Source organism: Bubalus kerabau, chromosome 9 (assembly GCF_029407905.1).
Source record: "Bubalus kerabau isolate K-KA32 ecotype Philippines breed swamp buffalo chromosome 9, PCC_UOA_SB_1v2, whole genome shotgun sequence".
In the NCBI taxonomy this organism is placed as follows: domain Eukaryota; kingdom Metazoa; phylum Chordata; class Mammalia; order Artiodactyla; family Bovidae; genus Bubalus; species Bubalus kerabau.
This window is the reverse complement of record NC_073632.1, coordinates 91,229,744-91,256,480: the sequence shown is the minus strand read 5'-3', so window position 1 is coordinate 91,256,480 and position 26,737 is coordinate 91,229,744. Positions and strand designations below refer to the sequence as shown.

Sequence of the window (26,737 nt, the reverse complement as noted above, 5' to 3'; positions counted from 1 at the left end):
ACTCTGACCGTCTGAGATTGTCCCACTTAATTGATCACGTCATCTGTCTTGGAGTTGAGGGATATAAAGATGGCTCTATGTAAATACCAAAGGCATTGTTTTGAAATTTATTTCATTAAAGTTTTTATCTGAAATATTCACTTCACTCTAAGCATTCATGTCCAGACACTCGGACACAGCAAACAATGTAATTTCATATATGGCGCTTAATCATTTAGCTGATCTCTGGTAAAGGATATTTGGAGAACATAAAAATAGAATTAAATAATATAAGACTTTTTTTTCCTACTGGTATTTCCCAGTGTAAGGAATCCTATTGATTGACCACGGAAATAAAATGAATCAAGTATTCGTTAGTGAATTAGGGTATGCATTTAAGTTCAAGACTGCCACTACCCTAACAGCAGTGTCACAGTATTCCTAAATGACTCTTGGAACCTCCTGGGCATTTCACAAAGTAAACAAAATTCCCCCTGCGAGTTCTGACAACTGCCAGGCATTTTAGAGGGTGAAGTAGGCCTCCTGGCAGAACATAGGCCCCACGTGACCTGTTCCCTGTGTCCTCAGTTTGGCTCTCTTTCATACAAAGCATTTTTGTCATTGGAAACCCTGACCCTGTAATGAACAAGATTCTTATGTCATAAGAAGTTTCTATCCAAAAGAGAATACATGGATATAGCCACAGCACAACAGCACCCACTACATACACAGCGCTTCAGCTTCTCAAACTTTTGAGTGCCTAGTGATCAAGTGCTCTGTTTTTTAAATTAAAGTATATTTTCAGGCTGCATTCCCATAACTTTTAACTTCTAAGATCTTGGATCTGGTCCAGAAATCTGCATTTTTAACAAGCAAATCTACTGCTGGTGAAGATGTTTTATACAACCTTTTTGTAGAGGAAAAAAAAAATATTGTATTTCTACATTAAAACTCAGAGAAACCTAGAAATACCATTTGTAAAACTATACTATGTGTAGGATCATGTAGTTTCTTTTCCTTTTTTTTTTTTTTTTTTTTCAGTTTTTATTCAGTTTACTTGAAGGTGACTTTTAAAGTCTGTCTTGTACTTTCTAACTGTAATTAAAATATCTAGGTGGAAGAAAACTGATTGTAAAATTCTGACTGAGTTTAAAGTTGACATAAAATAATTTGGTAAATATAATCCACAAGTTGCTATATTTAAATATACTCCTCTAAGTATTCTTATATAAGATATTTGATATTATCTTGTTGTTGGTCATTCGCTCAGTCATGTCTGGCTCTTTGTGACCCCATGGATTTCAGCACCCCAGGCTTCTCTTGAGCTTGCTCAAATTCATGTACATTGAGTCGGTGATGCCATTCACCCATCTCATCCTCTGTTGTCCCCTTCTGCTCCTGCCTTCAATCTTTCCCAGCATCAGGGTCTTTTCCAGTGAGTCAGCTGTTTGTTTTAGGTGGCCAAAATATTGGAGCTTCAGCTTCAGCATCAGTCCTTCCAGTGAATATTCAGGACTGATTTCCTTTACAATTGACTGGTTGGATCTCCTTGCAGTCCAAGGGACTCTCAAGAGTCTTCTCCATCACCACAGTTCAAAAGCATCAATTCTTCGGCGCTCAGCTTTCTTTATAGTCCAACTCTCACATCCTGCATGACTACTGGAAAAACCATAGCTTTGACTAGATGGATCTTTGTTGGCAAAGTAATGTCTCTTCATTTTAATATGCTGTGTAGGTTTGTCATAGCTTTTTTTCCAAGAAACAAGCATCTTTTAATTTCATGGCTGCAGTCACCACCTGCAGTGATTTTGGAAGCCAAGTATATAAAGTCTGTCTCTGTTTCCATTGTTTTCCCCATCTTTTCCCCATCTATTATATTTACATATAATATCCCCCATAACCTTTGGGTCCAAATAAAATTTTTAACTTTTTTGCAATTGCTACCTTTTGATCTCTTTGAAATAATTATTCAAAATACTTTAAAGAACAGGATGTTTTTGTGGCTAAGTGCACTTGTAAAATTTCCCACCTAGGCTGCCTGGGTGGAGTTTCCACTGGACTTTATTGAAGAAACATGTGAAAAGCCCAACCATTCTCCCAAGCAAGAACTTGAAAAATATTCCTGATTTGTGAAATCAATCATATATAAACTGTGTAACTGCACTAAATTGTATCTGTCACTATCAACTTGGGTTTTTAGCATAGTGAACAGGTGCAGACAGAAATAAAACAATGTTAACTGATCTTACTCAACTAGAACTACTATGGACAGCACAGGCAAATTGGAAGAGTCAGCTCTACTTGAAAAGAAGTCCAGCATAAAAGTAATGAAAGTCAGAAAGTCCCAAGACAGGAAATTACTTTCTCTGTACTGTTTTCCTAAAAATAGAAAACATTCAGGTTATTTGGAAGTTACAAACCAGTAAGAAAACCTAAAGAAAAATCTATGAACTATTACCAAATTATAGCCCTAATTATAACTGATGAAAGATTATAGTTCTTTTGGGGGCATGAGGGAGCTAAATTGTATAAATTTGTCTTTTTAAAAGTGATGCTCTTCAGTTAAATGAATTTTCAAAAAAAGGTCTAATCTCAGGATTTTTGACTCTTATAATAAGTTTAAAAGACTGCAAAATATCAATCCGAGTAATAGCTGGAAGATTTAAATACTAACTCTGCTCTGTTTCAGCTGTGATTTTCCATTTCTAACAAGGCTGACACTCCTCTCCTGTGGCAGCTAACAGAGGCAAGGCACCCATTTGACCCTAGAGCAGTGAGAGGTGCTGTAGGCACAGTATTACACAGCACTAGAGTAATGACGTCACTCAGAAGACCAGTTCATTTATAATAAAATGTGTTAGTTGCTCAGTCATGTCTGACTCTTTGCAACCCCATTGACTGTAGGCTTCTCTGTCCATGGAATTTACCAGGCAAAAATACTGGAGTAAGTAGCCATTCCCTTCTCTAGGGGATCTTCCCAACCCAGGGATCCAACCTGGATGTCCTGCATTACAGGCAGATCCTTTACCATCTTAGCCACCAGGGACGTGTTTCTCACTTATGATAAGCACAGTCCCAGTTGTATCACTGATACAATAAGTTTTTAAAGTTCCCAGAATTACAGTTACGAGTCTCCCACACATTCCCTTAAAACCCTTATTCATCTGTCAAAAATCAGTATAATGTTATTTTTTAGTGGAAGTAGTTTACACAAAAGATTAAAATAAATTCAGAATGAAATGAATGGCACACAGTGAAAACTAACATTCTCCTTCATCCACCCTACTTTGCCTTGCCACTGTGAACAATTTCTATTTTTAGTTACAAAGATCACCTCTATGATTCTCAGTAATATACATCAATTTTGTTTCTTAAAGTACTAGCTTTAGACAGTGTCTGCTGACTCCTCACTATAAAATAGGAGAAAATTAATGCATCTATTCCTCCTTTCTATTTTTGTGATAGTATCATTTTTATATTATAATATTTATACATCCACATTTTGTGATATAAATACTTTTCATTACGGAACCAAGCAGAGTGATTGAAGTCATGCAAAAAGGAACAGAATCCTGATCCTGTATCATTTAAATTTCACTTTTCAGTGAAGAATCCTAGTCTAATAGAAGTTCTCATTTTTTTAGCTAACTTCCTGCACTTCTGTTTCAGCCTTATCTGATATCATTATTCATGTAGCCCTCATTCTTTCTTTTTTTCACTGTGCTATAACTGCATCAAGAAATTTTAACATGATGAGCATGTGAATGGCAAATCAGTTTTTGCACTTCTGAAAATGGCTTCATTCAGCCTTCGCTTTAGAGTCATAAGTGATTGGCCTCGTTACTATGAGACATTATTTGACATGTCTTGTATATCTTAGTTTGTGTGTATTTCACATGTATAGAATATATATACTAATATGGTGGCTCAGACAGTAAAGAATCCACCTGCCATGCAGGAGACCTGGGTTCAGTCCCTGGGTTGGGAGGATCCTCTGGAGAAGGAAATGGCAATGCACTCCAGTATTCTTGCCTGGGAAATCTCATGGACAGAGGAGCCTGGTGGGCTACAGTCTGTGGGGTTGCAAAGAGTCTGACATGACTGAGCGACTAAGCACACGTAAGCACACAATGTAGTATGAAGATATGTTAAAGATAATATACTAATACACAGTATCTACAGAATCTCTAAGGATATGGTCTACCTGTAGAATCTATTGACATGAATATTTTCTCTGATGTTTGATGAAAACTGAATACATTGATCATCTCCATTGTGTTGAGTTTTTTCTGATGCTCTTCAGAACACAGCAGACACTGTAGCCTTTAATTCTGCCAGTGGAGCTGAGCCTGACCATGAGAATCCATAGATACTATGAAGGAAAAGGTGTGGGAGCTGAAGGAAGGAGGACTAAGACCAGTGAAGAAGTGTTATAACAGCCAACGAACTGTTGGTTCAGTCGTGGATTGCCAAGCTCTGCTTCAGAGTCCACAGTTTTCACTTTTATTGTATAAGTCACCGAAGAAAAAAATACAAAGCAGTACTAACTTTCTAGTCATAGAGCACTATTTTTCTTTTGTTTATATGAATCAAGTACAAATAGCATTTTGCTGCTCCAGTTGGAAGGTGCCATCTCTGTTCTCCCTTCTCCAAGTCAGGAGTCTCAACAGATAGGACATAGATGTGGAGGGAATAGTGTGAAGCCAACTGCAGTCTGTCTTCTCTGCCATACTCATGGATTTTTCTAAGGTGCACCCTCTTTCCCCAGTAGTAAGACCTCAGGGAATAAAAAGCAGTACCTCTCGCTAACTTGCATTGGTAAAATATTTAGACCCATTCTGGAGGAGAGGGGTTGATCAACGTCTAAATTAAATATTACTTGATTGCTTTATTGTTAGAATTCTTTTAGTCTCCTACATATATGATAGAAACAAAACTGAGTTTTCTATCCTTCTAACACGTTTAACAGCTTTTAATGCAGAGTCTATGATTTCAGAATTTTACAAGAGCCTGAGAGTATAGAACTGCACACTCCAATCAAATTTAACTCTGATTTTAAAAAATATTAATTATACCTACTTACAATAGATAAGAAGCTACATGACCTTTCTGATTTTAGTTATGCCAGTAGACAGCCTCTAGGCCAGATTTCATGAGAAATGTTTTGTTAACCTTTATTGGTAATGGAGCCCTACTCTTTTTCATTGCCTTGACCCAATGATCTGGAGCTTTTAACTTTGTATTTAACTTTCTGAAAAGTGAAAGACCTGTGTATGTAGCTTCGAGATCTAGTCTGGTTTTGCTCATTAAATTATAAGCAGGTGAGCAAAAATCTTCATAAAGAATATTTTATAAGATCCTTCTGTTGTAAAGAAGGAAAATTCCAAATTCTTTTTCTTCAGTATTAACTATTATAATGCTCTTGGCTGCTTACCGCGTGAGAGGAAAACCAGGAGAGGCACTGGCTTGGTCTGCATGGTTGCGCTTCATATATCCCTTTTTATAGTTCCTAGTTGACCTTAGCAGAGAAGGCAATGGCACCCCACTCCAGTACTCTTGCCTGGAAAATCCCATGGATGGAGGAGCCTGGAAGGCTGCAGTCCATGGGGTCACTGAGGGTCAGACACAACTGAGCGACTTCACTTTTACTTTTCACTTTCATGCATTGGAGAAGAAAATGGCAACCCACTCCAGTGTTCTTGCCTGGAGAATCCCAGGGACGGGGGAGCCTGGTGGGCTGCCGTCTATGGGGTTGCACAGAGTAGGACATGACTGAAGCGACTTAGCAGCAGCAGCAGTTGACCTTAGACAGAACTTGTGTCTCAGAGAGAATGGCCACAAAGATACAGTGAAGAGAGGCAGAGGACAAATGAAGGGTCTCTATTCCAGAGCTTGGGCTTGGTCATTGATGTTTCAGAATCAAAAACTGAGCATTAATCATAGATTCAGGGTTGGCAGATATATATCTGGAAAAACTGGAGACTATCAAGAAAGGATAGGAATGAGGAAAGGGACAAGAAGAATAGAAAAGGACAGAGGTGCTATAATTAAATGCAACTTTATCAATCTCATATATTAAGGAATAACCTAGCAGTGTAGGGGGTGGGTGGGGCAGGTTCTATTCCCATGCACCCTCCTAATTCCAGCCTAACTTTTCATCTGTGTGTTGACTGACATGGCTAAAACATAAGCTGGGTTGGATTAAGGCTACCAATTTACATGTCTTGAGAATATTTCTACTCTCTTAACACCTTGCACAGGGATAGAATGACATCCCTTTTTCCTCTCCCATATCTTTTTTGCCTTTTCTGTGATCGCCTCCTATACAGATATAACCTGTATATAGTCCATCACCTTCCTGTTTCAGTCTGTTCAACAAAGTGAATGTTTCTTTTCTGTAGCAGTGACCACATTGTGTAGTCTCTTCAGAAACTGGCAGATTTGAGCCAAAGTTCATTTATGTATATTAGATAAAAAGAAACATTAAGAAGAACAGTAGAATGTGGATAATGCTTACTAAGCTGGTATAATAAAACGTTCACTTAAGTGAACAGCAGTATAAGACTTTCCTTTGCTTTTCTCCATATTCTGTAACATACGTTAGACTGTATGCATTTGGGAATAAGGGAGTATCTTCATCTTTGTACATCCAGTGCCTACTGTAGTTCTTGTCACTTATGTGCACAGAAAATTTTTGTTGAATGATTTAAATAATCAAACGTGAACTTACCTGAAATGTTGGAGGGACTGAATGATAGAAGGATGACACAGAAGAAAGTCTGCCCTATCTCTTTGATCACTTTTATTGACTCTGCTCTTAGACCAACCATGGTCTTTTCAGTATTATTTTGGGACTTTTGCTTTTCACTTGGAAGGGGAAAAAAAAACACAAGCAGAAAAGAGAAAAGAAAGTTAAGAATAAGGATCTCTGATCGTAAGGATTTAAACTAAAAGTCCACAGGGTTTGCTGACTTTATTAACCTCTCCTATCACTGCTGATAGGTAGGTGAAAAAAATGAGAGTTGGTAAACCTGAATGAAATGGTACCACCTCCAATCAGTGACTTCTTTTAAGACCAGTTCCCCAGATTTCATTACATATTACTAACCCAGAATCCTCCTCAAGCTTGCTTTGTGTTAGATTAAATCTGCTTGTCTTTCATGACTGTTCTTACCTGAGTCTGTCTGGGAAAGTGATAGAGATCAATCACAAGATTTGATTTGGCTATTGTTGATCATTCTGAATGAATAAAAAAATATGTTGAGAGTTTTAAATTATATTCTAACCTCTTTTATTTTCATTTTATCTGTATTGTTTTACTCAGGTTTGTTTGGGATTGAGAACTTTAAAAATACATATTAAATTTTCTTTTACATTAAGTAAATTGGTTGAGTGTATACTGTTTATGGAAGACCATGCACGGCTCTAAGAGATATAAAAGTAAATGCCATTTAGTCCTTGTTTTCAAGCAGTATATCAACTGATAAATGACAGAAGTATTCTATACTCAGGTTTGATATCATATCAAATGATACCACATAGAACCATCGCAGGGCAATTAATTAAGGAAAAAGCTGTTCCTTTCCAAATAAAATCTCTCATCTTTCCCTTATGAAAGACAAATTTAAATGTCAAACACAGAAAAGCCTAAAAGTCAAAAAACATCTAGTTTATAAATTCACATACCATTCATCAAGCATTTGTGAGTTACTGAAACTAATATAATGTGTTAATACAGCACTTTTGCTAACATTATTGCATTTAATACAATTAAATGTGAACTACATATAGAAAGGTAGGAAAATATTTGCAACATGAATTTAACATGTGCAGTATTTGAGTGGTCCTACAAACTGGTTTATTTTTATTGGCAAGGAATATGAACAGACAGTTCACAGAAGAGAAATTCTGAATGGCCAGCAAGTGATATTCGAGCTTATTCTCAGGAAAATGCAGATAAATGAAAATTTGGTTCCTCATTTTACCTATGCTATTAGCAAAAAATTGAATTTTAACAAGTGTACTAAGAAGCAGGCACATCTAAACTGTTGATAGTTCTAGTTGAAGTTGAAGTTCTAGCATTTCTAGGGTCAGTGTGATAGGGAATCTACTACAATCCAGTAATCTAAGAACTTTTTTTTAACCTTTGACCAACAGTTCCACTTAGATGTGCCTATCCAACAAAAACTCTGTGCATACATACCCAATCCTCTAAGTATAGTCACTAAAGTATTGTTTGTAAGAACAAAAAAGAATGAAATTAATGTAAATGTATATTAATAAGCAAATGTGAGAGTTGGACTATAAAGAAAGCTGAGCACCAAAGAATTGATGCTTTTGAACTGTGGTGTTGGAGAAGACTCTTGAGAGTCCCTTGGACTGCAAGGAGATCCAGTTAGTCCATCCTAAAGGAAGTCAGTCCTGAATATTCATTGGAAGGACTGATGGTGAAGCTGAAATTCCAGTATTTTGGCCACCTGATACGAAGAACTGACTCATTTGAAAAGACCCTGATGCTGGGAAAGATTGACGGTGGGAGGAGAAGGGGACGACAGAGGATAAGATGGTTGGATGTCATCACCAACTCTATGGACGTGAGTTTAAGTAAGCTCCGGGAGTTGGTGATGGACAGGGAGGCCTGGTGTGCTGCAGTCCATGGGGTCGCAAAGAGTCGGACATGACTGAGCGACTGAACTGAACTGAACTCTAGTCTTTTCCTTCACAGAGTTACCACTCCAGGTTGGAATTTTGCTTATAAAAGGTTATTCTGTTTTCTTTTGAAATTTTTGTAAGAAGTGGCTTAATTTTAGAAGAGTTCATAGTTATCCTGGTGTTTCACTTGAAAATATCTTTGAAAATAAGACCTTTCAAGGAACATGGAAGTTTCTTACTTTATGCTAATTTCCTGTTTTATTTGAGATGGTTTTGCTCTTATTTAAGATAATTTTTAGATTGAAATAGGCCCCTTATACTTTTTAACCTTTCAAGTATAATTGAAAGTCTACATATCCAGAGAAATAAATGTAGATATAGGACTTTAATATGAGCATTTAAAAATCTTGCTTAATTCTTTGTTGGTGACTTTAAACTTAATAAAGTTTTCTTCCTTACTTGTTTCTATTTTTACCTTTAAGTATCTCTGTGTAAAAGTAGTAAGGGGGCGTGATGTGAGGGCAATAGTAATATGGGAATATTTTTACTTTTTGGTAACATCTACCCCTCTTGTAGGATGATACTATGTCTCTGAAAGGTTACCAAGTGTCTACTATTTGGAGTATTGGGCTAAACGCTTTGTACACATTTTCTCCTTTAACCATCACAGCAACCTTTGGAAACAGATATAATGATCATCCCTGCTTGACAAACTAAGGCTTAGAAAGGTTAGAATCTTTATAACCAAGGAGCTGCAGAACTGGCAATTAAATTTCAATTTATCTCACTCAAAATCGCATGCCCTTAAGCTCCATGTCATACCATCCTCCCACAGCATTCTAGGAGGAAAACTTTCTCAATGAAGGCTTCAAAAACACTTGCGTTATTTCTTCATTTTCTTATTCCTTTATCTTAGAAATGGTTATGCAGAGTACAAAAAGCAGTTTTTAAGTGTTTATCTAGCTTTGTATAAATCTGCCTCTGTCCAAGTGGACATCATTTGTACCTCTGTCATTGTCCTTTGTAATGCCCTTAAAAGAAAGGATTTTTTGTGGGTTAGGTTCTTTACTATTTGCTTACATTAGAGTTTTGATTCATTATATTCAGAACAATTTCAGTGCTGTACTATCTAAAGTGACGAGTGTTTTTTAATGTGTATTCTAATTATCTAAAGTAACAAAGTTTTGTAATTGCAAAATATAGCCACTTAACTAAAAAAGCTTATCTTAGGGTCTTATGAATTTCTGGAGTGCTTTTTTATATTTTATTTTCTTGGGGTATAAATCTGTAACTTCTGCAGTTTGAGGCTAAAGAAAATTTCCAGCAAATACAAAATGAAAAAGAATAAACACATATGTACCTGTCATACAGCTTTGATGGTGTTTTACACTGACTTTCCATTCCCTTGTTAATTGGATTTTATTTGATAATGATGGGTTTTCTCCTTTGTGTTCAAAGGGCAGCCATTCTACAAAAGTGGAAGCTGTGGTCAGAACGCTGATGAGAATCCAGCTTAGAGACCCAGGGGCGAAGGCACTTGTCTTCTCAACGGTACAGTCAGCATCCTCGGTGTTAACTCGGACTGGCTTTCTGTTTCCAATCAGTTTATATCTGAGAACGAACTGTTAATGTTTGCCATGATGTAACTGAGATTTAGAATTACTGATCGACTTTTCCTTGTTAAATTATTTTTCCTATATCCATTGGATAGAATTGTTTTTAGAGAAATTTGATGATGCTTCACAAAGCAATTCCCATAGCTGTATTTTTATATTAATTTTACTTAGGGATTTTCTTATATTACTATTTTAAAATTGAAATCTATAAACTTGAAAGTCATTTCACAAATGTACTTGGTTAAGGAAAAGAAAATTAACCTATTGAATAAAAGGTATTGAGTAGAACATGGACAGAGGAGCCTGGTAGGCTGCAGTCCATGGGGTCGCTAAGAGTCGGACACGACTGAGCGACTTCACTTTCACTTTTCACTTTCATGCGTTGGAGAAGGAAATGGCAACCCGCTCCAGTGTTCTTGCCTGGAGAATCCCAGGGACGGGGGAGCCTGTTGGGCTGCCATCTATGGGGTTGCACAGAGTCGGACACGACTGAAACGACTTAGCAGCAGCAGCAGCAGCAGCAGAACTTCTAGTTTTCATTTTTGAAAGATAAATAGCCACATCTATTTATATATTCCATAATTTATTTTCTATTATTTATGTTTATTTTAATTCATTTATTAAAGATGCTCATTTTTTTACCCTATCTTTAACCAGCATTTGATTTAATATATCTTTTAAGATAGAAAATAATATTAATGGTATTACGCTTGAAGTTTTGTTTTTGTTTACTTAATTCTGAGGTATAAAGCTTGTTTTGGTTAAGCTTATTTTGGTTTAGTCCCTTTTCAAATCCTTTTTACATGAAAGCTATGTGTAAATATTTGGTTTTCTGTTTTCTGTGTTCTTAGTGGCAAGATGTATTAGACATTATTTCAAAAGCTCTCACTGACAACAACATGGAATTTGCACAGATCAGTCGTGTTAAGACATTTCAGGTATGTCAAGAAAACTGTACTCATGTTTTTTGGAGTGAATTCAGTTACAAACTGAAACTGCTCTTAACTAGCTTACTTGCATTTATTGTCGTGTGTCATATAAACCACAAAAACCGTTTGAGTTCTTGATTGACTATAAGATTAACATTTAAAGGCAAAGTAAACAAATTGCATTTACCTTCCATCTATTCAGTTATACCCATGGCAAACCATATTTAAAGATCTTATGACTTGAGGTCCGTTTCTTTAACATAGGAAAAGATGGCCTATAGTATACCTTTTGAATGGACAGAGGCCTCATGCCCCTAAAATTAAGTTCTAAAAACACTGCATTAGGCAAAACTGCATATGGTCAAATTGTGCTTACCTCACACTCAGCACAATGACAGATAAAAACCTAAGAGAAAAACACCAAAAAAAGACCAAGTGAAAATTTAGCAGATTCATGTCTCTTATACTCACTCGAGCACTTTCTCTCACTCCTTCTTTCCTCTAAGCTCATATAGTTTCATTTGCATACATCACATACATGTATCTTGTGATTCTTCTATGTATTTTAAAGAACACAAGAGGTTGTGTGACACTTTTTTTTTCCTTAAAGTCAAGCCACATGATTTTGTTTTCTAAAATTTGTCATCTTACATTTAATTTTCTTAATTATTGCCTTTCACAGTGACCTGGATATTGTTAGGCATTTTAGCATGAGCTATAGTATCCTGCTTTTATTTTTAACTATCCAGCTAAAATTTAAATGTACCTTTCTTTTTTTAGGAGAACCTGTCAGCATTTAAATATGATCCCCAAATCAATATTTTGCTGCTGCCCCTGCACACAGGTTCTAATGGATTAACTATCATTGAAGCAACTCATGTTCTCTTGGTGGAGCCCATATTGAACCCTGCCCATGAGCTTCAGGCCATCGGAAGGGTGCACCGGATCGGACAAACAAAGTAAGGACTAAAGTTAACCTCAGGCACATTTGCTCTTGTTTCTAAGATACAGATCAGCATTTAAACTCTTCATTTATGTTCATCTTAACCCATTCATTTTTAGTGACTTACTTATATATTAAATTTTCAATTCTTATTATATGACCAGAAGATACTTTGAGATTTCCAGTGACTCTCCTCCAAACAGCAAATCCCCAAATTCTCCCAGATTTTTGTCTTTCCTTCTTCAGAAGCTACCCTGGTCACTTCATCAAGATAGTTTCTTAAAATACCTAAGACAGCTATTAAGCTGAAGGCATCTGTCATTAACTTTGAGAAGAACTGATTGTTGATTGGCTGAAGTAGCCAGTATTTAAAAGAGGCCATATCTCATGCATAACTGAAAACAAATAGCTCTTTTATAAATGCTTCCCTTTAGGAAAGTATAACCTTCCCGATCTAATATAAGAGATAATTATTTAAAGTAAACCTAATAGTAAATATTATGTAGTAGGTACTACTTTTATTCAAATCTCAGAATGGATAATTATCCTTTATGCAGCCTCTCAGATACACTACCTCCTGGATGTTAGATGCTTTCAATTTGTTCTAATGCGTCCATACTCACAAATCAGTCCTTTAGTCGTGTCCAACTCTTTGCAGCCGCATGGACTGCAGCATGCCAGGCTTCCCTGTCCATCACCAACTCCTAGAGCTTGCTCAGACTCATGTCCATCAAGTTGGTGATGCCATCCAACCATCTCATCCTCTGTGGTCCCCTTCTCCTCCTGCCCTCAATCTTTCCCAGCATCAGAGTCTTTTCCAATGTTCACATCAGGTGGCCAAAGTATCAGAGCTTCAGTATCAGTCCTTCCAGTGAATATTCAGGACTGATTTCCTTTGCAATTGACTGGTTGGAGCTCCTTGAAGTCCAAGGGACTCTCAAGTGTGTTCTCCAGCACCATGGTTTAGAAGTATCAGTTCTTCAGTACTCAGCTTTCTTTATGGTCCAACTCTCACGTGCATACATGACCACTGGAAAAACCATAGCTTTGACTGCACGGACCTTTGTTGGCAAAGTAACGTCTCTGCTTTTTAATATGCTCTCTAGGTTTGTCATAGCTTTTCTTCCAAGGAGCAGGCGTCTTTTAATTTCATGGCTGCGATCACCATCTGCAGTGACCTTGGAACCCAAGAAAATAAAATCTGTCACTGTTTCCATTCTTTCCTCATCTATTTGAAGTGATGGGACCAGATGCCATGATCTTCATTTTTTGAATGTTGAATTTTAAGCCAGCTTTTTAACTCTCCTCTTTCACTTTCATCAAGAGGCTCTTTAGTTCCTCTTTACTTCCTGCCAAAACAGTGGTGACAACCATACTAAGCACTTGTTAAATAAATATTGATTGAACACTTGCTGTATGTCAGGTATTATTCTAGACACTGGAGGCTACCCTGGTGGGCTCACCAGTAAAGAATCTGCCTGAGATACAGGAGATATGTGTTCAGTCCCTGGGTCCAGAAGATCCCCTGGAGGAGGAAATGGCAACCCACTCCAGTATTCTTGCCTGGAAAATCCAATGGACAGAAGAGCCTGGCAGACTAGAGTCTATGGAGTCACAAGAGTCCACCATGACTCAGTGACTAAACAATGATGACAAATATGCTGTACCCTGAAGATTCAAATTGAATAAGATATAATCTTGTTTCCCCAAGGAGATCACTATGTAATACAGGAAACAGATGATTTAACATATTACAGTAGAATGTGCAAAAACAGGAATACTGTGGTAACAAAGAAGAGGGTGCACTCTTGTGCCCTAGAGAGTCAGGAGAGGCTTCATTAGATTGAGTCTTGAAGGAATAATTACTCCAGAGTTGGCCTAGAGAAGGGTGCTCACACAGCAGAAAGTTGCCTGTGCAGAAACACAGAGGAGAAAATCAACATGATGTTTCTCAGGGCCTTCAGGAGTTTGAAGTTGCTGTGGTATAAAGTATGTGCAGAGGAGTGGCAGGAGGTAAGGTCTTCTATGCCACACTCAGAAACAGCCTGCTCTGTAAGCAGTGGCTGAGAGAGCAAATGATGACTTTAATTTTAAGCAGGAAAGAGACATTCATCAAGCAAATACGACTAAGTAATATAATTGTAATAAATACAAGATTGTTCTAAAGTACTACCAAGTAACATTTAAAATGTCAGTTCAGTTCAGTTCAGTCGCTCAGTCGTGTCCGACTCTTTGCAACCCCATGAATCGCAGCATGCCAGGCCTCTCTGTCCATCACCAACTCCCGGAGTTCACCCAGACTCACGTCCATCGAGTCAGTGATGCCATCCAGCCATCTCATCCTCTGTCGTCCCCTTCTCCTCCTGCCCCCAGTCCCTCCCAGCATCAGAGTCTTTTCCAATGAGTCAACTCTTCGCATGAGGTGGCCAAAGTACTGGAGTTTCAGCTTTAGCATCATTCCTTCCAAAGAAATCCCAGGGCTGATCTCCTTCAGAATGGACTGGTTGGATCTCCTTGCAGTCCAAGGGACTCTCAAGAGTCTTCTCCAACACCACAGTTCAAAAGCCTCAATTCTTAGGCACTCAGCCTTCTTCACAGTCCAACTCTCACATCCATACATGACCACAGGAAAAACCATAGCCTTGACTAGACGAACCTTCGTTGGCAAATAATGTCTCTGCTTTTGAATATGCTATCTAGGTTGGTCATAACTTTCCTTCCAAGGAGTAAGCGTCTTTTAATTTCATGGCTGCGGTCACCATCTGCAGTGATTTTGGAGCCCAAAACAATAAAGTCTGACAGTTTCCACTGTTTCCCCATCTATTTCCCATGAAGTGATGGGACCAGATGCCATGATCTTAGTTTTCTGAATGTTGAGCTTTAAGCCAACTTTTTCACTCTCCACTTTCATTTTCATCATGAGGCTTTTTAGTTCCTCTTCACTTTCTGCCATAAGGGTGGTGTCATCTGCCTATCTGAGGTTATTGATATTTCTCCTGGCAATCTTGATTCCAGCGTGTGTTTCTTCCAGTCCAGCATTTCTCATGATGTACTCTGCATAGAAGTTAAATAAGCAGGGTGACAATATACAGCCTTGACATACTGCTTTTCCTATTTGGAACCAGTCTGTTGTTCCATGTCCAGTTCTAACTGTTGCTTCCTGACCTGCATACAGACTTCTCAAGAGGCAGGTCAGGTGGTCTGGTATTCCCATCTCTTTCAGAATTTTCCACAGTTTGTTGTGATCTATACAGTCAAAGGCTTTGTCATAGTCAATAAAGCAGAAATAGATGTTTTTCTGGAACTCTCTTGCTTTTTCCATGATCCAGCAGATGTTGGCAATTTGATCTCTGGTTCCTCTGCCTTTTCTAAAACCAGCTTGAACATCAGGAAGTTCACGGTTCACATATTGCTGAAGCTTGGCTTGGAGAATTTTGAGCATTACTTTCCTAGCGTGTGAGATGAGTGCAATTGTGCGGTAGTTTGAGCATTCTTTGGCATTGCCTTTCTTTGGGATTGGAATGAAAACTGACCTTTTCCAGTCCTGTGGCCACTGCTGAGTTTTCCAAATTTGCTGGCATATTGAGTGCAGCACTTTCACAGCATCATCTTTTAGGATTTGAAATAGCTCCACTGGAATTCCATCACCTCCACTAGCTTTGTTCGTAGTGATGCTTTGTAAGGCCCACTTGATTTCACATTCCAGGATGTCTGGCTCTAGGTCAGTGATCACACCATTGTGATTATCTGGGTCGTGAAGATCTTTTTTGTACAGTTCTTCTGTGTATTCTTGCCACCTCTTCTTAATATCTTCTGCTTCTGTTAGGTCCATACCATTTCTGTCCTTTATCGAGCCCATCTTTGCATGAAATGTTCCCTTGATATCTCTAATTTTCTTAAGAGATCTCTAGTCTTTCCCATTGTGTTGTTTTCCTCTATTTCTTTGCATTGATCGCTGAGGAAGGCTTTCTTATCTCTTCTTGCTATTCTTTGGAACTCTGCATTCAGATGCTTATATCTTTCCTTTTCTCCTTTGCTTTTTGCTTCTCTTCTTTTCACAGCTATTTGTAAGGCCTCCCCAGACAGCCATTTTGCTTTTTTGCATTTCTTTTCCATGGGGATGGTCTTGATCCCTGTCTCCTGTACAATGTCACAAACCTCATTCCATAGTTCATCAGGCACTCTATCTATCAGAGCTAGGCCCTTAAATCTATTTCTCACTTCCACTGTATAATCATAAGGGATTCGATTTAGGTCATACCTGAATGGTCAAGTGGTTTTCCCTGCTTTCTTCAATTTAAGTCTGAATTTGGCAATAAGGAGTTCATGATCTGAGCCACAGTCAGCTCCCAGTCTTGTTTTTGCTGACTGTATAGAGCTTCTCCATCTTTGGCTGCAAAGAATATAATCAATCTGATTTCCGTTTGACCATCTGGTGATGTCCATATGTAGAGTCTTCTCCTGTGTTGTTGGAAGAGGGTGTTTGTTATGACCAGTGCATTTTCTTGGCAAAACTCTTATTAGTCTTTGCCCTGCTTCATTCCGTATTCCAAGGCCAAATTTGCCTGTTACTCCAGGTGTTTCTTGACTTCCTACTTTTGCATTCCAGTCCCCTATAATGAAACGGACATCTTTTTGGGGTGTTAGTTCTAGAAGGTCTTGTAGGTCTTCATAGAACCGTTCAACTTCAGCTTCTTCAGCGTTACTGGTTGGGGCATAGACTTGGATTACTGTGATATTGAATGGTTTGCCTTGGAAATGAACAGAGATCATTCTGTCATTTTTGAGATTGCATCCAAGTACTGCATTTCAGACTCTTTTGTTGACCATGATGGCTACTCCATTTCTTCTAAGGGATTCCTGCCCACAGTAGTAGATATAATGGTCATCTGAGTTAAATTCACCCATTCCAGTCCATTTTAGTTCACTGATTCCTAGAATGTCGACATTCATTCTCGCCATCTCTTGTTTGACCACTTCCAATTTGCCTTGATTCATGGACCTGACATTCCAGGTTCCTATGCAATATTGCTCTTTACAGCATTGGACCTTGCTTCTATCACCAGTCACATCCACAGCTGGGTATTCTTTTTGCTTTGGCTCCATCCCTTCATTCTTTCTGGAGTTATTTCTCCACTGATCTCCAGTAGCATATTGGGCACCTACTGACCTGGGGAGTTCCTCTTTCAGTATCCTAGCATTTTGCCTTTTCATACTGTTCATGGGGTTCTCAAGGCAAGAATACTGAAGTCGTTTGCCATTCCCTTCTCCAGTGGACCACATTCTGTCAAATCTCTCCACCATGACCCGCCCATCTTGGGTTGCCCCATGGGCATGGCTTAGTTTCATTGAGTTAGACAAGGCTGTGGTCCTAGTGTGATTAGACTGACTAGTTTTCTGTGAGTATGGTTTCAGTGTGTCTGCTCTCTGATGCCCTCTCGCAACACCTACCATCTTACTTAGGCTTCTCTTACCTTGGGCGTGGGGTATCTCTTCACGGCTGCTCCAGCAAAGTGCACCATTGCTCCTTACCTTGGACGAGGGGTATCTCCCCACTGCCGCCCTTCCTGACCTTCAACGTGGGATAGCTCCTCCTGGCCCTCCTGCGCCCGCGAAGCCACAGCTCCTTGGACATGGGGTTGGTCCTTCCAGCCGCCGCCCTGGCCTTGGGCTTGGGGGCGTGGGGTAGCTCCTCCCCACCTCGGCCCCTGACCTCGGATGCGGGGTAACTCCTCTTGTCGGGCCCCGACCTCGGACGCGGGATAGCTCCTCTCGGTCGCGGGATAGCTCCTCTCCGCCGCGCTTAGTGTGCCGGTGTAGTTATGTCTTACTGGGTTTTTTTCTTTGTTTGATTTGGGTTTTTGTGGGGAACTGGGGTGGTGGTGTTTGGTTTGGGGCCATAACACACTGCATGTTATCTTAGTACCCTGACCAGGGAGCAAACCCATGCCCCCTGATATGGAAGTGCAGAGTCTTAATCACTGGACCACCAGAGTGGTCCTTGTTTGTTTTTGCCTTGTCTTATATTTTTAAACACTGACTTCTTATCTAATTGTTTTCTAAAACATACAGTGGGCTTATCTCAGATGTAAGATCACAGGTCTATAAAGGCCACTCAACACTGTTTAACAATCCTACTTTGCTTCCCTAGTATATAGATTTTTCTGCTTTCTAACGAGAGGATCTGCAGTCTCTCTCTGTTCCTCCTTGTTGAGGGAGAAAAAGGAAAACAACTACAGAGGAAAAGTAACTCATCTTTCCATCACCAACTTGAACTGTCTACCTCCAACAGTATCCACATTGTTCATTCAGTAAATTTTTATTGAACTCCTTCTGTATGCCAAGCACTGTTCTTAGTACTTGAGATGCCCTTACCTAGCTTAAATACTAGTTGTAGGGGATCAGTAGAGACAAATGGTAAACAATAAACATAATAAATACGTATGCTATGTTAGGGGCAGGGTAAGGAGGATTAAGCCACCCTGCAGGTGGCTGGGCAGGAAGGGAATCCAACCTCCGTCCCCCTCGCTGTATGCTTTGTCCCTGCTAGCCTTCTTTCTGCCCCTCAGACTTTTGAAGCTTGTGCTCGGACTTCGCATTGATTTACTGCTGCTTCTGTCAGCTTGCTCCTCCCTCTCCTCCTCTGCTTATAGCCACCTATTCTCAACAGTCATGTTTCAGGTCATATGTCAGCCTCCTCATGACCTTGTCTATACCTGAAAATGTCTTACATAGTGTGTTTTTATTACGTCTTCCCTCAGTAGATACTGTAGATATCGGTTCATTGAGATTAGTTTGTTGTATTCACTGTTGACCAAACCCCCTCACCCCAGCACCTGGCTTAGTACCTGCCACAGCAGATACTGACTGATAAATATAGCATGTAATATATGAAGTTTATTCATTCTAAACTGTTCTACAGGTGTTTTTAAACTTATCACTGTTATGTACCTTCTAGACCCACTATTGTACACAGATTCTTAATAAAAGCGACAATAGAAGAAAGAATGCAAGCAATGCTGAAAACTGCTGAAAGGAGGTAGGTAACAGTTCACTTCAAGTGGATGGCAGAAGTTTTCCTGTTCATATAAGGTTGTAAGTGTGTAGAACTTCTTCACCTAGATGATCACTTAGTCAACCAAAAGATGTAAGTGCAAATACTTTTCGGAGAAGGCAGTGGCACCCCACTCCAGTACACTTGCCTGGAAAATCCCATGGATGGAGGAGCCTGGTGGGCTGCAGTCCATGGGGTCGCTAAGAGTCAGGCACGACTGAGAGACTTCACTTTCACTTTTCACTTTCATGCATTGGGGAAGGAAATGGCAACCCACTCCAGTGTTCTTGCCTGGAGAATCCCAGGGACAGGGGAGGCTGGTGGGCTGCCGTCTATGGGGTCACACAGAGTCAGACACGACTGAAGCGACTTAGCAGCAGCAGCAGCAGCAAATACTTTTATAGAGCAAGGTATGACATTTTACCTATCTAAAATTTCCCAGCTAATACTCCAGGCATTCTATATTTGACTTAATTTATTAATAGGGATTATAAGTTCGAGCAAACTCGGGGAGATAGTGAAGGACAGGGAAGCCTGGAGTGCTGCAGTCCATGGAGTCCCAAAGAGCTGGACATGACTTAGAGACTGAAGAACAACAGCCAATACATAAAAAAATATTTAAGTGATTCTACTGTTAAAGAAACTTTATTTCAGAGCTGTTATACTTTCAACCACCCATATATATTTTGCCAGCGGAGGGCTTTGGGAGAACTCTCCTACATTTCCTTGCCACGCTGGATTACTTTTTAAATGAAATCTCTCTTTATGCCCAACCTAAAAGCCTTGGTCTGAAATCTGTAACATGAAACTTACAGCACACTTGTTGGTTACATGCAAGTTAAAAGGTGTGGACTTAAAACTAGGCTGGTAATTGTATTATTACTCTTACAGGCAGAGCAGAAGCAGGAAGACTAAAACAGCCTTAATTTTAAAAACTTAATTTTGGAATCATAAAACTTCCTAACATTTACTTCCTAATATATTTTCTTTCAATATATGTTTTCTTGAAACATAAACTAATGCCTAACTAAATTCTGGTGAGATAGATGTGATTGGAAGATAAACTCAGAAGAGATGATTGCCTTGGAAGGGATGGTTTCTGCAGAGGTATTAGTACTTTGCACAGTAAAGCAGCCATTGGAAACCAGAAATTCTCTTTCATTGGTGGTCTGTGGAAAAGAGGCTGCCACAAAAGCTTTTTGCCTCAAACATGAAGGCTTTTTCTTGGTGGTATTTCCAAATATAACAGAATTCAGTGATTATATTTAAGCTGCCTCAATAAAAATAGCAGCTTGAATTTTTCTTGAAATAAATTAACTTTGGATACTAAGAAGTCAAGTTGTAAGGTGAAAGCCTTAGCAGTAGTTGGCAAGGAGTTTTGTTTATTAAGTGTACAGAGGAAAACATTTTATGGCAAAGTTTGAGAATGCTATATAGAAATCTTTCCTAATTTTAACAAGTTATAATAATGATCCCATCATCTTCTAGGAGTTTCTTATAACTCAATTACAAAAACTTAGGAACATACTCTTATATTAAAAATATAATATTAATATTTTCTTATGTCTTACATTATTATGAGACCAAAACAGTATATAAAGACAAACATAATAATTTATTTCTTGGGGTTTCTTTCTGATTTTGCTCACTTGGAAAAATCCTGCAGTCACACGAACCCTTCTGCAAAGCATTCCGAGGCCTCCGTCTTGACCGTGGCTGACCTGGCAGACCTGTTTACCAAAGACACCGAAGACCTTGAATGAAGTACACTTGATTCAGTCCAGACTTTAGTGTATTTTAAGTTTTTCATAGTTTATAGAATAAAGTTATAAGTAAAACAATCCAGTAGATGTCAGTAAACACTGTTCTTAGTTGAATGAATTCATCGCTTTTTTGGTTGTACAGTCCAGTAGTTTTTGAGTCCTTTTCAATATACTATTTCCACAATAGCTATCAAGATCCTTAATTTTACACTCCTAATAAAATGTTTGGGCTCCCCAGGTGACACAGTGATGAAGAATCCACCTGCCAATGCAGGAAACATGGGTTTGATCCCTGGGTGAGGAAGATCCCCTGGAGGAGGAAATGGCAACCCACTCCAGTATTCTTGCCTGGAGAATCCCATGGACAGAGGAGCCTGGCTGGCTATAGTCCACAGTGGTCACAAAAGAGTTGAATACCACTGAGCAACTGCACACGTGCACACACACAAAAATACTTATTTTTATTCCAAAGAATATCTCTATCTGAGGGAATTAAGAGAGGTATTGTGTACTTTTCTTTTGATAAGATCAGTCTTAAAAAGAAGTTAGAATAAGAGAGTAACTCAACTATTCTAGTTTTATATGACTCGGTATAGTCAACCAACATAGATCTCATTTTTGGAAGAGCCTTCAGTATCTTTAGCACAGGATTCACCAATATCTTATTAGTAATATTTTTAAAAGTTGGTGAATTATATTAGCTCCCAGTTCTTTGAGTAGTTATAGACTGTAACTGCATAAATAGTAACTTCAGAGTAATGTAGCTCCAACAGTAAGTTAATATTAGACAATTACTTCTTTTCTCTGTATCTTGCTACTAAAAATTGAAACACTGAACACTTTAAGTATTTCTATTATATGTTAAATATTATCAGTGTAAATGTAGTTTTATTAAGTGTATTAATGTTTAATTAAAATTATCTGTTTTCTCTACTTTTAATTTGTGTTACTAAATGTTTACATTTTAAGATTGATCTGTAAATATTGCAGTGTGTATAATTTCAGTTCTTATGATTATAGCAATATGGCAGGGTTTTGTTTTTGTTTTTTTTTTTTTACCATTATTACATACTAATGTCTTAGATTCTTTTTCTTTCCTATGTTCTTGTGTAACTAGACTTTTTAGCCACTAATATCTAAATTTATGATAGGGTTTGTTATTTCATTCCACTAGTACTTCCCTCAAGGATTAGCATTTGATCTTTGTAACAAGAGAATGTCATATTCACAGAAGCAAATAATTGCAAGTGATAATAACCCAGTGTTTCTTCTGTGAAGAATTAATGGACTTTGAAATTGTTAAATAAGGAATAGCTTGTTGTATCCTTGCCATTTGATGTAATACAAATGTTCTTGATTTATTTTCTTTGAGCCTTCAGAGTTTCAAATGACCCTCAGGACTCATTAACTCCTACTTAGTTGTCCAGAAAACTAACAGGAATTTACCCTGGATCTCATTTGTCCAAGAGGCTTTGGTGCTTAGTTAAGGTGCATTTTCTTATTCTGGTTTATAGAGTGACATAATCCAACTGAAGAAAACACACACACACTTTTGGTGCTTATTCTTCAGTTGAAGGAAGATATGCATTGATTCTTTTATATGAAATTAGACAAAACTATTATTTTTGTAGCTCTTTACGTGTTATAAAGAGCTTTCCTATACATTTATGTGTTAATTTGCCCACCAGTCCTGTGAAGTTGATGAAATTTATAACATTCCTGTTTTAAAAGTGGAGAAGTGAGATTCAGAAATACTGAGAAATATGCCTATGACACATAGCAAGTAAACAGTGGAGCCCAGGTCCCTTGGCTCCAAATCTCATGTTCTTTCTCTAAATCATAACTTGCTGCAATTCAGAAGGCCCTTGGTTCTAATTTAATGATGAACATGTTTCAGTATTTCTTTCTGTTTCCTAGTATTCTTTTTTGCGCTACAGTTTTAGGGAAAGTAATTTGATAATGCTTCAATTTTGTATAAAGAGAAATATAAAAATATAAATAGATAAATATACCTATCTGTATTAGAGAAAAACGGCTCTTATTTATTTCTGTAAAATGTCATCAATTAAATAAATATTTTAGTGTAAATTGAAATTCGGGCATTTATTAAATTTCTGATCCATAGAACATACTGCCGGGTTTTCATTTTTTGTTTGTTTTGGTCTTTCAACAAAAGGTGTCAAAATTGTTTAAACCACAGAACCCTATATTTTATAGACATTCTTTCTTCAAAATAGTTCTGACAGTTCAGTCACTCAGTCATGTCTGACTCTTTGCAACCCCATGGACTGCAGCACTCCAGGCCTCCCTGTCCATCACCAACTCCCAGAGTTTACTCAAACTCATGTCCATTGAGTCGGTGATGCCATCCAACCATCTCATCCTCTGTTGTCCCCTTTTCCTCCTGTCTTCAGTCTTTCCCAGCATCAGGGTCTTTTCAAATGAGTCAGTTCTTCGCATCAGGTAGCCAAAGTATTGGAATTTCAGCTTCAGCACCAGTCCTTCCAATGAATTCAGGACTGATTTCCTTTAGGATGGACTGGTTGGATCTCCTTGCAGTCCAAGGGACTCGCAAGAGTCTTCTCCAACACCACAGTTCAAAAGCATCAGTTGTTAAGCACTCAGCTTTCTTTATAGTCCAACTCTCACATCCATATGTGACTACTGGAAATACCATAGCTTTGACTAGACAGACCTTTTTTGGCAAAGTAATGTCTCTACTTTTTAATAAGCTGTCTAGATTGGTCATAGCTTTCTTCCAAGGAGCAAGCATCTTTTAATTTCATGGCTGCAGTCACCATCTGCAGTGATTTTGGAGCCCAGGAAAAAAGTCTCTCACTGTTTCCCCATCTATTTGCCATGAAGTGATGGGACCGAATGCCATGATCTTAGTTTTCTGAATGTTGAGTTTTAAGCTAACTTTTTCACTTTCCTCAAGAGACTCTTCACTTTCTGCCATAAGGGTGGTGTCATCTACATATCTGAGGTTATTGATATTTCTCCCAGCAATCTTGATTCCAGCTTGTGCTTCATCCAGTCCAGCATTTCTTATAGTTGTGACAGTTCTCCCAAATAATTGTTCAAAATAAATTCCAATCTAGTCTCCACATCTTGGCTGCAAACAAAGGGCTTTTTTTTTTCCCTCCTGTCTTTTTATATTTTCTGAAATGTCACCATACTTAAAAATAGTTGTTCTTAAATGAGTACTTTATTAATGAACCATAAAGGGAAAATAATAAGGTAATTCAAGTCCTTAGTGAGCTGAAGTGTTACTGGGACTGTATGTCTCTTTTTTTATTATTTATTTATTTATTTTTGGTTGTGCTGGATCTTTGTTGCTACATGGGCTTTTTCTCTAGTTGCGGTGAGCTGGGGGCTGCTCTTTGGTTGCAGTGTACAAGCTTCTTGCAGTGGCTTCTGTTGTTGTGGAGCATGGGCTCGAGGGCATACCAGCTTCAGTAGCTGCAGCACATGGGCTCACCCTGTGCTGTAGAGCACAGGCTCAATACTTGTGGTTCACAGGCTTAGTTGCTTCACAGCATGTGGAATCTTCCCAGGTCAGGGATCAAACCCGAGTCTCCTGCATCGCCAGGTGGATTCTTTACCCAATGAGCCACCAGGAAAGCCCTGCATCTCTCTCAAATGAATCCAAGTAACCTTACTAGGACTGAAAAGACATATATATAAAATGAAGCCCTATAATGTGAAATACACCTAATTCCTTAGTCTCTTGCTTCAAACTCGGGTAGCTTTACCATATTTATTGCAGCTTCAGCTTTTCTCTTTGTGATCTCAGCAGAATGGCCCATGTTTTAGAGATAGCTTGTTAGGGATTGGTGCCTTTTATACTGTATTAATAAACTTAAAACTCTCTACATGATAATTCAACATACAACCACAAATTCTTTACAAATAGTTATCAAACTTGACAGAATTTGTCAAAATATTTAGGATTTGAATTTAACAATGCAAGATTAATCATCAACCCAAGTTACCCTGTTAAGTAGACAAACAAATGATGTCTTTTAAATCTTGTGCTCTCCTTTATAAGTTCTCCCAATATTTAGTTGTGCTTGAGTTTTTTTATGTTTATTAAACTATAAGATAATCTTTGAGAAATGCAAAAATCACCTGTGCTAAAAGAGCTCAGGCCTTGTTAAGCTGAATAAAAAGTATCTTTCAATTTTTATAGAATTTAAACAATCCCACAATTATATGGTATTTCTTAATTTCTTACTGGCATAGCAATATAAAAATGACATGCTACTAAAATGAAACAGTACAAGCAATATGTTTTAAACCTGTCTACTCTGGTAAAGAAAATCTAATCTTCTATAATGCTTCTTCAAAGTGGGATCAGTCAGCTCTACATTTTATATAATGTACAAGAATTTCTGTGTACCTTCCTTGCGTTGTGAATTTCACATAAATGCTGTCACACATAAGGGTTGAATATGAACCACTTGTGAGGCTTCCTTTAAAGGAAGGAGTAATGGATAAACCACAAAGGGAACTCAGTTCTCACAGTGGGTATGTGGTGTTGCCTCTGAGTTAACAGACTACCATATACAGAAAATAGCAGAAGTTGGCCAGGACCAAAGTTGACATCTCCAACTTTCCTTTGCCTTCAGTCAGCCTTTCAGAGCCCTGCATACTTTATCTTTGAAGGTCCTGTACCATCCGTTGAACCCTATTCCATTATTTAATATCAGTGACTCTCAAGACTGATTTTGTTCATGAAAACTGTTACATTGGAACCAAATCTTTCGTACTACAGCTTATGGTTTTTCCTTGCAAAACAGAAATAAAATTTAAGCTCCATTACCTGTGTAACAATTCTTTGTACGGATGACTAAATTATTCAGTAACTCTTTCTTTCTGCCATTCAGATATTCCATCCCTTCAGCCTTAAAGAGCTTAATCTCCAAACCCCTGTGGTATCTTTGTCTCCTAGTAAACCTGCTCTTATGTTTCAAACCCTCAATAGAGCCTATTCAAAACACAATTTTGAGCAAGAACCTATTTTCAGCACATGGGATCTTTTCACATCTGTGATTTCTCTGCTTCACAGTTCTGATGACTGATCCTTCCAGTGCCTTGGGGAGCAGACATTTGTCCCCAGATTTCCTTAGAAAGAGGAAGAGTTTCCCCACATGAGCTTCAGAGGGGAAGTCCCTCTGTGTACAGTCTTCAGGTCCCTGGAGGGAGTTTTGTAGCAGACCAAACCGGCTTCCCAGGTGGCTTAGGTGGTAAAGAATCCGCCTGCCAATGCAGGAGCCATAGGAGACTAGGATTCTATGCCTGGGTTAGGCAGATCCCCTGGAGGAGGAACCCACTCCAGTATTCTTCCCAGGATAATCCCATGAACAGAGAAGCCTGGTGGGCTACAGTCCATGGAGTCGCAGAGTCAGACATGACTGAGCAGGCAAGCAAAGCAAAGCAAAGCAACCTGACAAGTATAACCCATATAAACAAAAGCTCTTCAGAGTCCTCAATAATTTTGATGCACCTAAAGATCCTGAGACCAAAAATTTTGAAAACTCTAATAGCCTATTTTTAAATTAACTCCAGTGTCTTCTCAGCAGGAGCAAGGCAGGAAATGGGCAAATTTTTCTGGCCACATTGTAAGTTGCTGTATACACAATTTTGTTGATCATGGGCAAAGGCCTATTGTAGGAAGAAGTCTGTCCACGCAGAGGCAGCAGTGTTTGCAAGTCTAGTAGACTATAAAACAAAGAGTTCCATTTAATTTTATATCTTATACTTTGTTTAAAAAAAAAGAACTGAAATGATAGAGGTTG

At 38.4% G+C, this 26,737-nt stretch overlaps 1 protein-coding gene across 4 annotated transcripts in view; it reads left to right on the top strand.

Moving 5' to 3' along the window:
• SHPRH (SNF2 histone linker PHD RING helicase) overlaps window positions 1-22,475 on the top strand; it is a 90,849-nt gene extending 68,374 nt beyond the window's left edge. For 3 of the 4 annotated variants that reach the window (XM_055535882.1, XM_055535883.1, XM_055535885.1), the window contains 5 exons: window positions 10,090-10,182; window positions 11,099-11,185; window positions 11,957-12,135; window positions 19,078-19,158; window positions 20,840-22,475. In XM_055535882.1, coding sequence (XP_055391857.1) covers window positions 10,090-10,182; window positions 11,099-11,185; window positions 11,957-12,135; window positions 19,078-19,158; window positions 20,840-20,936 — 537 coding nt within the window. In that variant the 3' untranslated portion in view covers window positions 20,937-22,475. Of the gene's footprint in view, window positions 1-10,089; window positions 10,183-11,098; window positions 11,186-11,956; window positions 12,136-19,077; window positions 19,159-20,839 lie in introns of those variants that run through there. The other variant, XR_008698386.1, reaches the window with a different exon arrangement.
• Window positions 22,476-26,737: the final 4,262 nt, after the last annotated feature.